This window comes from Theropithecus gelada, chromosome 6 (assembly GCF_003255815.1).
Source record: "Theropithecus gelada isolate Dixy chromosome 6, Tgel_1.0, whole genome shotgun sequence".
In the NCBI taxonomy this organism is placed as follows: Eukaryota; Metazoa; Chordata; class Mammalia; order Primates; family Cercopithecidae; genus Theropithecus; species Theropithecus gelada.
Window position 1 is genome coordinate 144,003,108 of NC_037673.1, and position 13,401 is coordinate 144,016,508.

A 13,401-nucleotide genomic window follows, 5' to 3' on the forward strand; every position below is an offset into this window, starting at 1 on the left:
TGAAAATTATTTTCTTTAAGAATGTTGACTATTGGCCCCTACTCTCTTCTGGTTTGTAGGGTTTCTGCTGAGAGATCCACTAATTAGTCTGATGGGCTTCCCTTTGTGGGTAACTCACCCTTTCTCTCTGGCTGTGCTTAACATTTTTTCCTTCATTTCAACCTTGCTGAATCTGATGATTATGTGTCTTAGGGCTCGAGGAATATCTTTGTTGTGTTCTCTGTATTTCCTGAATTTGAATGTTGGCCTGTCTTGCTAGGATGGGGAAGTTCTCCTGGATAATATCCTGAAGTGTGTTTTTGAACTTAGTTCCATTATCTCCATCACTTTCAGGTACACCAATCAAACGTAGGTTTGGTCTTTATGCATAGTCTCATATTTGTTAGAAGCTTTGTTCATTCCTTTTCATTCTTTTTTCTCCAATCTTGTCTTCACACTTTATTTCATTAAGTTGATCTTCAATCTCTGATATCCTTTCTTCCGCTTGATTGATTCAGCTATGGATACTGCATGCTTCACGAAGTTCTCGTGCTGTGTTTTTCAGCTCCATCAGGTCATGCATGTTCTTCTCTAAACTGGTTATTCTAGTTAGCAATCCCTCCGACCTTTTATTAAGTTTCTTAGCTTCCTTGCATTGGGTTATAACATGCTCCTTTAGCTCAGAGGAGTTTGTTATTACCCACCTTCTGAAGCCTACTTCTGTCAATTTGTCAAACTCAGTCTCCATCCAGTTTTGTTCCCTTTCTGGCGAGGAGTTTTGATCCATTGGAGGAGAAGAGGCATTCTGGTTTTTGGAATTTTCATCCTTTTTGTGCTGGTTTTTCCTCATCTTCATGGATTTATCCATCTTTGGTCTTTGCTGTTGATGACCTTTGGATAGAGTTTTTGCATGGTTGTCCTTTTCATTGATGTTGATGCTATTGCTTTCTGTTTGTTAGTTTTCCTTCTAACAGTCAGGCCCCTCTGCTGCAGGTCTTCTGGAGTTTGCTGGGGGTCCACTCCAGACTCTGTTTGCCTGGTTATCACCAACGGAGGCTGCAGAATAGCAAAGATTGCTGCCTGCTCCTTCCTCTGGAAGCTTCGTCCCAGAAGAGCACAAGTCAGATGCCAGTCAGAGCTCTCCTGTATGAGGTGTCTGTCAACTTCTGCTGGGAGGTATCTCCCAGTCAGGAGGCATGGGGGTCAGGGACCCACTTGAGGAGGCAGTCTGTCCCTTCACAGAGCTCAAGCACTGTGCTAGGAGATCCACTGCTCTCTTCAGAGCCAGCAGGCAGGAACGTTTAAGTCTCTTGAAGCTGCACCCACAGCCGCCCCTTCCCCTAAGTTCTGTGTCCCAGAGAGATGGGTGTTTTATCCATAAGCCCCTGAATGGAGTGCTGCCTTTCCTTCAGAGATGCCCTACCCAGAGAGGAGGAATCTAGAGAGGCAGTCTGGCTACAGCAGGTTTGTGGCCCTGTGGTGGGCTCTGCCTAGTTTGAACTTCCCTGGGGCTTTGTTTACACTGTGAGGGGAAAAGTGCCTACTCAAGCCTCAGTAATGGTGAACGCTCCTCCCCTCCACCAAGCTCGAGCATCCCAGGTTGACGTCAGACTGCTGAGCTGGCAGTGAGAATTTCAACCCAGTGGATCTTAGCTTGCTGGGCTCCGTGGGGGTGGGATCCACTGAGCAAGACCACTTGGTTCTCTGGCTTCAGGCCCTTTTCCAGGGGAGTTAATGGTTCTGTCCTAATGGCATACCAGCTGCCACTGGGGTATTAAAAAAAACTCCTGCAGCTAGCTCAGTGTCTGCCCAAACAGCCTCCCAGTTTTGTGCTTGAAACCCAGGGTCCTTGTGGTGTAGGCACCTGAGGGAATCTTCTGGTCTGTGGGTTGTGAAGATCATGAGAAAAGCGTAGTATCTGGGCTAGAGTGCACCATCACGGCACAGTCCCTCATAGCTTCCCTTGGCTAGGGGAGGGAGTTCCCTGACCCCTTGCACTTCTTGGGTGAGGCAACACCCCACTCTGCTTTGGTTTGCCCTCCGTGGGCTGCACCCACTGTCTAACCAGTCCCAATGAGATGAACCAGGTACCTCAGTTAGAAATGCAGAAATCACCCGCCTTCTGTGTTGGTCTGGCTGGGAGCTGCAGACCGGAGCTGTTCCTATTTGGCCATCTTGCTTGGGAATTCCAGGCTTTGACTTTTTTGTTGTGTAAGCCTGTGTAGCTCACTGCAGCTTGTTCAGCATCCCAGCCTGAGCTTTGTCTGTGCTCCCACCCCACATGCATTTCCAAGTGCCCTCTGTTAGAGCCACGTTGTTATACCCCTCAAAAACACTGGCTGACTTGGAGGAAGCAGCCACTCTTTGAGATCCCTGGGGAAGTGACAGGACAACATGATTATCACATATCAACCGAAATTTCTGAACTGATTGTTAAGGTGAAACTGCAGCACAAGGGTGAAAGGTCTTTTTATGAATGATAATAGAAAAAGTTTTAAAACAAAGGTGCTAAAAGGTTTTTTTTAAAAAACAGAGCAAAGTAGGGTAACCAAATTCAGAAGAAACTTTTGCAAAGGAAATGAAGATAAGGAAGGGGAAACTAAGGAAAGAAAATACATAAAAAAATAGGAAAGAAACACAAAAGACAAACATGTGAAGGCTAAGTTACTGATGGCAGACTCTTTCCTGGTATTCTGACTGACTGAAGGTGAAAGCTAGGTTTACTGTAACTACACCTGCCTCTGCAAGACACACAATTAACTGAGAAGCCAGAAAGAAAATACAGTGAGCAAAATCAATACTGCTTTCTGGTTGAACAAATAATAAGATACTTATTGAACTTGACACATACCTTTTCTTCTAAGTCCTTTATTTGTCTTTTCTGGATGTCTGTTTTATCTTCTAAGTCACGAATTCTCTGAAGAAAGAAAAGAAAAGAAAGAAAGCATCAGTAGGTGGTAAGTTGTGCAGAAAAATAATTCACCAAACGAAAACATGAACATTCCTATACAAACCTGAATATTTGTACAAGCAGCTGGAAACCTCACATCTATGTTTTTCCCCACCCAAAAACATGTTGCATGCTTCAGAAATTATCTATGCTTGTGGTAGAAAATCACTGTTACTGACTATCTTTTCAAAAAATATTTGCTACCCTTTCTACTGGGCCTATCCCTGTAGACCCCTTCCTAGTGAGGTGTAGATTCCACACCACTGATATTGAGTTTGGCAAAGAGACTTGTTTTGGCCAGTGGAATGTGAGTTGGAATAAGATCTGGGAATATCAAATCCTTATAGAGGGTGTAGTATGTCTCAGAACTAGAGAGGAAGAAACAAGCTTTGTTATGAACCATTTGGATTGAGATTTTGATTGTTTGTTACCACATTAAAGATGGCTGAGGCTGACTTATATAGATGTAAACAATCCAATTGTTCTTTCTTAACCTTTTTTTTTCTTAACTCTATTTCAGCCTTGTTTCAGGATAGAATTTTCTCACAAAATAGAATTGGTAAATTCTCATAAAACAAAGTAGAGATTACACATCAACAAACATTCCCAGGAGGGAACTGGTAAATTAGGAAAACACCAGAACATAACAAACATAACACAAGTAATCCTAAAGACGAAAAGTTCCAAGACTGTCTTTGAACTTACCTCTCAATTATGTAACAAAATTCCACTAATTTAAACACCAAGTATTTGAAATCAACATTACATAACAATTATTTACAAGTAAAATAAAGTCTTCACATTTATATCTGGCAATCTAAAGGCTTTTTGTGTTCATGTACATGGTTATACAATGCAGGCTTCTTATTTAATACCTCTGCTGGGAATAATTAGAAAATAGAGAAATGGAGTGTATGAAGAAAACACTAGAAGTCAAATGGGATGATAATATAGAGAGGTTTTTATAATGCAATGGTAGGAGAAAAAAGGGGAAGCTAGAACAAGGGGTACTTGAACTTGAAAAGCATATCTCCTTCTCTTTAAAAGAGTGGATCTCAACTGTTTGTCTCTCCCTGCTCCAGTCAGGGACATTTGGCAGTTCTGCACATTTTTTTAAGGTTAGTTAATATGTTCATTTATTTTAAGTTGTGTAATTCAGTGGTTTTAGTATATTCACAAAGTTGTGCAACCATCACCATTATCTAAATGTCTTGACATTTTTGTATTATCACAATTGGGAGTATGTGCATCTGGCATCTACCAAGTAGAAGCCAGAAATGCTACTAAACATCTGATAAGGCACAGAACAGCCACCCCTCCCCCTAAAAAATAATAAAGAAATATCTGCTTCAAAATTTCAGCAGTGCTGAGATTGAGAAACTCTTCTTTAAAGTAAGGGGGCTAAGGTTTGTGCAAGAAGAGATGGTGTGTTTTGGTCAGAGTGAGACCATAAAGGTTAACCTTGAAATTATGCCATAATGAATGCTGGAGAAAGGGATGGGACTGGAATGTTGATGGTGTGTGTATACATATGTGATGTGTGTGCTGGTGTGTATTTCCATAGTGCTGTCAGTGGTCCATAGCTACATAGTAAAAGAATAAATTTGCTAGATATTTCTACCTTGAGTGTTCAAGTAATTCCTTGGCATGTCTGCTGGATATGCAGGCAAGTCTTATATGGACAAAATCATGAATATGTAAAATTACTGCAGCATCCATTCAGCACCACGTCTACGCTTGTTGGGCACCTCCTTACATGCTCATGACTGCTGAATGTAATGGACAATACCGATAAGGCACCAATTAGTTCCAGATTTCAAAGAACTATCAGATCCAGATGGAATAACAAAATTAAATAGAAAAAGTAAACAATGGAAAAAACTGAATAACTTTATCACCCATCTCCAATTCCTAGTGTAGTGTTTAGCATGAAGGTGTCCACACATTTTTTTTGTTAAATAAATGTGTTATGCTACATCATATGATGTATACTTGATTTCTTTTTGCTTCCCATCCCTTTGCCATCCACCCAACAAGAAACCTTGTTGGATCCAAAACATTCCTTTTCTACCCACTTCTTTTTATTTCTACTGATACCAAATTCACCAAGTCATTGTCTTCCCTTGTCAGGACTGGTGTGGCAGCTTCTACCTGCTCTTCCCGCCTTTTATTTTGACCATACTACATTCATCTATAGCAGCCACTGTGAACTCTCAGAATGTAAAAATGATCTCCATGGTCCCCTGAGTTGAAGTGGGTGGGGAAGAGTTGTACTCAGAATAAAACTCGAACTCCTGCAAAGCCCTATGTGATGTGGTCCTTTCTTAGTTCTCGGATGTCTCCTCCTATCAACCTCACTCTGGCTGTGTGTGCTCCTAACATTCTAGCCTTCCTTTGCTCTGTTCCTTGACTATTCCAAACTTATTCTGATGATAGGGACTTAGCCCTTGTTGTTCCTGACTTCTGGGACACTTGGCCAAGATCTTTGTGTGGCTCATTTCTTGGATCTTAGGTATTTTCAGAGAGGCCTTCTGTGACCAGCCAGCCTAAAGTGGCCAATCCTACTCCCAAACTCACACACACATTGTATACGTTTCTGCATAGCACTTATTGCCACTCTCAGAAATTGCCTCAGTCATTGTTCATTTGTGCTGTGGCTCTGTCCCTGTCCCTCTGTGACATAGATGAGAGTAGTGATCTGTATGTCTTTGCTTACCATTACACTCTCAGCACCTGGTACACAGCAGGCCCTCAATAAATGGTTGTGAATGAGTACATAACAGAATATAGAATGTAGATTTTTTTGAGCAGTATGTGGTTCATTTTAAAAATTTTCATCAGGGAGAGGATCCTGAAGGGGTTGGATCTTAAACTGGGACTGGAAAAATGAGAACACTTGGATGAATGCAATGAAAACTAATGGACATGTTAGGATGAACAATTATGCAACAGGGGCTTAGAGGTAGAAAATCACAGCACAAGTGGGACCAGGATGTTTTGCATGAGTGGAGAGGGAAGTATGCTCTAGGGTTGGGTCAAATCTGGTTTTGGAGGGAGGGGTAGTCAGCTACTGAAGGAACTGAAGAGACCTGCATAAGACTCTACTCAACTGGAAATTGGGACCATGGAGGCTTTGGGGCAAGAATGTACCATGAGTTAAAGTGAGAAAAATCTGAGATGAGATGTGTGGTGGACTGAAAAAAGGAGAGCTAGAACTAGGCCCCATGGCACCTGCATGTGCTTTTAAAAATGCCATTTATTATGATATATCATAATTATTTTTCTTTGTGTTAATCATTTTATATCCTTCTATGGATCCTACATTTTGTGGAGGCAGGGTCCACGGTGAATTCTCTGTCAGCACAGTATTTATCACCTAGGAAACACGTTTAAAGGTTTGACTGAATAAATGCATAGATGATGGAGTCAGATTCACATAGAGAACATTTGGCAGTACCTGGAAGCTGGTCAAATAATGAAAGGCCCTGCACATGCCTGGGGTGACAAAAATGAACAAAATGGACCAGTATCAGAAACATTTCAGGGGAAATGCCAGTTGGATGCGGTGCTATATTAATGCTTACAGGGAAAGAACAGAGAAGACTCCAGTGTTTCTAGCCAGAGTGATTTGAGATATGGTAATTCTACTGACTAAGACAGGCAGATGGGGAGAGACAAGAGAAGTAAGGATGAGAACTCACCAGTTCACTCTTAAATATTCAAGCAGAACTGTGTAATAAATGGTTAGTGCTATATTTTAGAAGTTAGAGTGTATTACATAGTTATATGTGAAAAATCCTGGCCAATATCTTCTGCAATAATTCTATGAAACTCAGCTATTAATTAAAGGGGAAGAAGAAGAGTAAGAAATAACTGGGAAAGGCATATTCTAATGAACATTTGTTTAGGAGATGGATGGAAAATGTCAGCGAAACTCTCTGAGGTTCAGAAATGCAGTGTACTATCTACGCTACTGGATAACTTAAACTTCACTCTTTCAGGAGTGAAGTATCCTAGCTAAATGGTTAAAGAAATACTCAAATGGAATAAAGTTTTTATCATAAATAAATTTAGATAACTATTAGTCCATCTTAAAAGTAAACACTTCTGTGTTTCCATGACATAACTCCCAATTTGTTGAAAGTAATTACATGCTATTGCAGCACAAGAAATTTGTGCAGGGAACATTTTTATCCCCTGCTAGAAGAAAAGTGCACAAAGCAATGCAATGATGCCATAGAGTCTATTATTAAAGACTTTGAGTCTTTCCATGGGTCAAAACCCAAACCTTTGTGATGGAATCTGAAGGGGCATTAATAGGAACATGTACGTATTTATCATTTCTGGGACGCGTGACTTCAGAATTCTCCACCTACTCCGGTAATCTGTTAGCCTATAAAATCCACAAAGCTCCTGCCTGCATCTGAAGTGTGCTAAGTGTCATGTCTCCCATGAATTGTTTTGATTTGCCTCATAAAAGAACCCCTTCTTCTTTTCCACTTACCGTGATCACTGATGACCACACAATTCGTACTGCCTATTCATACCATCTGGATTTTGTACCAGTTGCTTCTCATAGCTTCTGAGGATTTAATACTATAACCTGACACTTTCAGTTGTGGAATCCTTATTGTATCTGTATTTTGACCAGGATCTCAGCCCTCAACTGTCAAGCTATGGTGTGAATAGAGAGTTGCAATAAAAAATTTTGGCTGGAAATTAGTATTGGGTGCCTATTTTGAGCCTTGCTGATGAATCACATAAGTCATGGATGATGGTACAATAGTGTTCAGACACATTGGCCTTCGAGTTCAGCAGACCTAGGCTGTCATCCTGACTGTTGCTTACCATCTGTGTCATCTTGGGCAAATCACTTAAACATTCTTATCTTCAGTATTGTTATCTCCAAAACTGAGATAATAAAAATACTTACCTCATAGGGCTATTATGAAGATTAAAGGAAATGATGTAAGTAGATTCCTTAGTTTACTTACTGACATAAAGCAAATGTCAGTAAGTAAACAGCAGCTGCCGGGCTTTGTTGTTGGTGATGTTTGTAATGTGAACGATCCTTGTTCTCTTTTACACTATTCGGATTGTTATCAGCCTTGGTTACGGACTGGAGTGAGCAATAAATGGAAAGCACTATTTTTGCCCTGGAGAGTGTCCTGCTTCCCTGCATAATGCAGATAATCAGACTCCATGAAATTCAAAGGGTATTTCATGAAAATGTAGTTCTAAACATAGTAGCAGTATGCAGTCCTTCTGAAACGCCAATTTTCTCAAGATTGAATTATTATAAAACTGTCATTTTTATATGTGCTTGAAGGTAGAAAACAATGGTTATTTATTTTACTCTCTGAAAATAACTTGTATCTCCTGGGCTTCTCCATACCCATACTCAATACCATGTACTTAGTACTGAGTCCCATTTGCTAGTACTAACCCTACGCAGAGGCAGTGACTCAGTCCTCACCTGATGGGCTTGCTGTAAGAGCTCCATTCTCTCCTGAAGAATCTGACAGTCATACTCTCTGCTCTTCCTCAGCATTTGCCGCCGTAACTTTTCTACTGCCGTCCTCAGCTCCTCTTGCTGTTTTTCACTTAATAATTCACCAAACTTGATAACAGTTTCTTGCTGTAGAGCATTGTACAAAGTAGCTTCTAGTTCCTGGATTCTCTGGCAAATAGAATTAGAAAAGTCTAACTTCGGAACTTGGCATTGATATGCGGTGTGGGAGTGTACGCTATGTATGTATATGTGTATGGCCGTCAACTTTAGTCTTAAAGGATCTTAGCAAGAAAATAATTTCAAAGCTTCTCTAGCCTAATTACACTTCTGAAAATCCCTTTTTATGAGATTCTGTAAGGGTCATCTAGCCAATCCATGAACTTCTCTAGTGAGGGAACATTTGTTCTTTCTTGGAACCCTACCCATTTTATATACTCTTCCTTTTTAGAAAGCCCTCACTTTGTTATAATAACTGTACTTCCTATCCTAAAGAGTAGCTGAGAATAAGTGTGTTCTCACTTCTACTTGACAGCTTTGGCCAGGTGCAGTGGCTCACACCTGTAATCCCAGCACTTTGGGAGCCTGAGGGAGGTGGATCATCTGAGGTCAGGATTTTGAGAACAGCCTGGCCAACATGGTGAAACCCCATTTCTACTAAAAATATAAAAAATTAGCTGGGCATGGTGGCGCATGCCTGTAATCCCAGCTACTCAGGAGACTGAGACAGAAGAATCGCTTGGATCTGGGAGGTGGAAGTTGCAGGGAGCCAAGATCGGGCATTGCAGTCTGGCCTGTGCAACAAGAGTGAAACTCCGTCTCAAAACAACAAACAAACAAACAAACAAACCCCTCCCCAAAAACAAGAGAGCTCTTCATATATTTAAGGACATCTACCATAGTGGCCATACTTCTAGAAATAAATAGTCTAAGTTAGGACAAAATACTTAAAATTGGAGATATATTTTGTGCACAAAATACCGCTCCCATTCTATTAATACATGACAAACCGCTGGTACTTGAAGATGGCTTTATGGTCTCCAAATTTTTTTCTTGAAATAATATTGAGAAATAAAATCCAAAAATGTCCTAAAGTTTTGGAATTGGTCTGTTTATAAGTTCTCTGAGATTTATAATGGCTGCTCTCATTATAATATTTCTCTGAGTCTTTTTTTTGTAGATGAAGGATCCACTGCCTCTTATATCTGTTTCTTTTTCTTTCTTTTTTGATATGCTTCAAATAACTGTTGCTAAAATCTACAATCTTATCCCTACTAAGTCTGACAGAAGTGACCAGACATGCTTTGGTGAGAAATATTTTCCTAGCTCTTGTCCTGGGGCTAAGCAGATCTCATCTTTTTAAGGATAAATATGGTTTTCTGAATGAGTACTCAGTAGTCTCAGGAGCCACATAAACACACAACTTAATTTCGTACAGGTGGAAGAGGCAAGGGTGAAAGGTAGAAGTGAAGCAAAAATCACTTCCTTCTCTGTCTCTAATTAGCAACGACTGCCCATTCTCTTCTTTCCCCATCAAACAAGTTCAGAATCTCTTACTCATTTTAGAATGCAAAGACAAGTTCGTCTTTGTTACAAGCTGGGACTAAGTACTTCACTCCTTCCCCAAAAGTGACTCAAGCTGCTTCCAGGAAAGCATTATAAAAACCTCTGCTAGGAATTCTTCGAAATGTTCCTTTAATTTGCTCTTTTTCTTTTGATTCATAACCATGAATTAATGTACAGTAGAGCATAAGGAGAGAAGAAATGTGAGCTATAGTTCAGTATGAAGAATTGTGTAATAGGAATTTGGTAGAGGAGAATGGATCACATGTGGCCCTTAATCAGCATAATCTTCTGTGGGAGACAAATGGCACAGCCCATTTACCATGGAAGCCTCAGTTGCTGTGGCTGGATTATGGTAGGCCACAGGATCTGGAGTCAGATCTACACACTACCCACTTATCAACTTGGGCAAAGTCCTTAAATTCTCTAAATCTTACTATCCTCATATGTGAGATATGAATAATAATCATAATAATCTTACCTATACCTCACAGGGTTGTTGTAAGAGATAAATGAATTAAAATATGCATAACAAACATTAAACACATTATTCCACTACTAGATCCGCCTCCCAAATGATTGAATTTGATTTAATAAAATTTCTCTTGAATCTACACTGCCATTCAATCTGTTCTTCATCTATATATTATCCACAACATATATTTAATTGGTTTTGTTTTGTGTTGAGACAGGATCTTGCTCTGTTGCCCAGGCTGGAGTACAGTGGCATGATCACAGCTCACTACAGCCTTGGCCTCCCAGGCTCAATGAATCCTCCCTCCTCAGCCTCCTGAGTGGCTAGCACTACAAGGTGCATGTAATTTTTGTATTTTGTATTTTTATCTTTGTTTTTGAGATACAGGATTTCATCATGTTGCTCACACTGGTCTTGAATTCCGGGACTCAAGGGATCTGCCCACGTTGGTTTCACAAAGGTGCTGGGATTACATGCATAAGGCACCATGTCTGGCCTTTTAATTGTTAAAAAATGAAGTATAATTGAATATTTATTAGATATTATAAGAATATCTTATAAGAATCTTACAAGAATAAGTAAAGAGCTAGGAATGTATTTGTTCTAAAATTAGAACTGAAAACCAGTCAATGAATAAACTGCATGTCGTGATCTATTCAAGCACATAGCATGGAAAATTAAACAGGATACTTCATTTCACAGTACTTAACTGTAAATACTCTGGGTGTCTCTATCGCTTGTTGTACCTACCATATATGCTTGGTCAAGAGCTTGTTTTCTGTAGTCTAGTTCTTCCTCCAGATAGCCTTTTATTTTGCAGAACTGTTCCTATAACAAAGGGCCATATTGATAGAGTCAGCTTAGTTAACTAGAAAGTGACATACAAGTTGTATTGATTAATGTTTCCTCTAATTCTACCATAAGACAAATCACTAGTATTTGTAGAGTCATAAATTTTGTCTGTTACGGAAATAGTTCAGCTCTCACAGTCTCACACAAGGAATGTGAAAATCAATGGAAAGCAGCATAAAAGATACAATAAAAAATCCACATAGAATGCTCTAAAAGAGTTTTAATCTGAGAGCACGTGATTAAGTATAGATTTTGACTAGTGTTTAATACTAAGCCTATCTATGTAAATGTATTATAATAATATATTTTTGTAAGAATGTGATAAGATGTAACATAGCCAGGTTGCATAATCACCAAGTTTAACTTATGCAAATTCATCTGTGTACAACTGGAAAACACAAGGACAAAAATAGCAATTTAAAGAGTGGGAGTGATTCCATCCACACTGCCGCTTAATAAGTGTCTGCTTTTGCCACAAAGCCAGTGTGCGCTGGGAAAAGTAAATCTGATGTTCCCTCTCTTATTCTTAGTGTCTGTGTGCTTCTCATATTACAAGCATCTTGCCATTAGCACTTAAAACCATATCCCTGTGTACAACATAGTCCCAAGCACAAGTCAATTGTTTCTTTGGGTGCTTAACTGAAGGAACAAAGACTTCTTCACACTCTGAAGAAAAACTCAATGGTGTTGAATTTTGAGAGCTCATATATCTGTACGGAGCAATTTTGCTGTTGACTTTGCTGGTGACTGCTGAATTCCAGCACCTAGAACACTGCCTGATACAGGCTAATCGCTTAACTAATATTTGTGTTTTTAAAGCGCTTTCAAGGGTAATTTTGAAGACAAATTGTTCCTTTGGAAAGCTTTCTTGACCAAATATAAAATAAAATAAAATAAAATAAAATAAAATAAAATAAAATAAAATAACAAGCTGTTCTTTTTATATGCTTTGACATTGGAGCCTAACCTCTTACTAAAATGTGAGCACTGTATAAAATATAAGCAAATAATTTATAAGCTATAATGTGCTACACAAATGCAAGTTGTTTTTATAGGATTCCCTGTCCAATAGGAATCCACTACATGTTTTCTAGTTATAATGATAACATTAATAATAATCTTGTTATAAATTTCTTTCTTTCTTTTTTTCTTTTTTTGAGACAGAGTTTCGCTCTTCTTGCCCAGGCTGGAGTGCAACAGTGCGATCTCGGCTCACTGCAACCTCCGCCTCCTGGGTTCAAGCAATTCTCCTGCCTCAGCCTCCCAAGTAGCTGGGATTACAGGCCTGCGCCACCATGCCTGGCTAATTTTGTAGTTTTAGTAGAGACAGGGTTTCTCCATGTTGGTTAGGCTGGTCTCGAACTCCTGATCTCAGGTGATCTGCCCGCTTCAGCCTCCCAAAGTGCTGGGATTATAGGCATGAGCCACTGCGCCCAGCCCAATCTTGTTATAAATTTCTATGCATTGCTGTAAGTTAATAATAACCAATTTTTAGACTTGGCAATTAAAAAGAAACTTTTAAAATTGTGGTAAAATACACATAACATTTACAACCTCACTTATTTTAAACTCATTTTTAAGTGTACAGTTCAGTAGTACAAAGTATATTCACATTCTTATGCAACCAATGTACAGAATTTTTCATGTTGCAAAACTGAACTATACCCATTATGCAACAGCTCTATGTTTCCCCTTTTCACCTCCTGGCAACTAGTCTACTATCTGTTTCTAAGTTTGATTAATCTAGCACCTCACATGAGTGGATTCATATAGTATTTATAATTCTGTGAATAGCTTATTTCACTTAACAGTGTCCTGAAAGTACATCCATATTGTAACTTGTATGAGAACTTCCTTCCTTTCGAAAGCTAAATAATATACCATAATATGTATACACTACCTTTTGTTTATTTGTTCATCCATTGATGGACATTTGGGTTACTTCTACCTTTTGGCTATTGTGAATAAAGCTGCTATGAACATGGGTGTATAAGTATCTCTTCCAGACTCTGGTTTCAATTCTTTTGGATACACACCCAGAAGTGGTATTGCGGAATCATATAGTAATTATAT

The 13,401-nt window shown here is 39.3% G+C and overlaps 1 protein-coding gene across 4 annotated transcripts in view; it reads right to left on the bottom strand.

Annotated features, from left to right (window-relative positions):
• JAKMIP2 (janus kinase and microtubule interacting protein 2) overlaps positions 1–13,401 on the bottom strand; it is a 188,354-nt gene that overhangs the window by 21,146 nt on the left and 153,807 nt on the right. For all 4 annotated transcript variants that reach the window (XM_025387744.1, XM_025387742.1, XM_025387741.1 and 1 more), the window contains 3 exons: positions 11,227–11,304; positions 8,406–8,609; positions 2,831–2,896 (listed from right to left, as the gene is read on the bottom strand). In XM_025387744.1, coding sequence (XP_025243529.1) covers positions 2,831–2,896; positions 8,406–8,609; positions 11,227–11,304 — 348 coding nt within the window. The remainder of the gene's footprint in view (positions 1–2,830; positions 2,897–8,405; positions 8,610–11,226; positions 11,305–13,401) is intronic.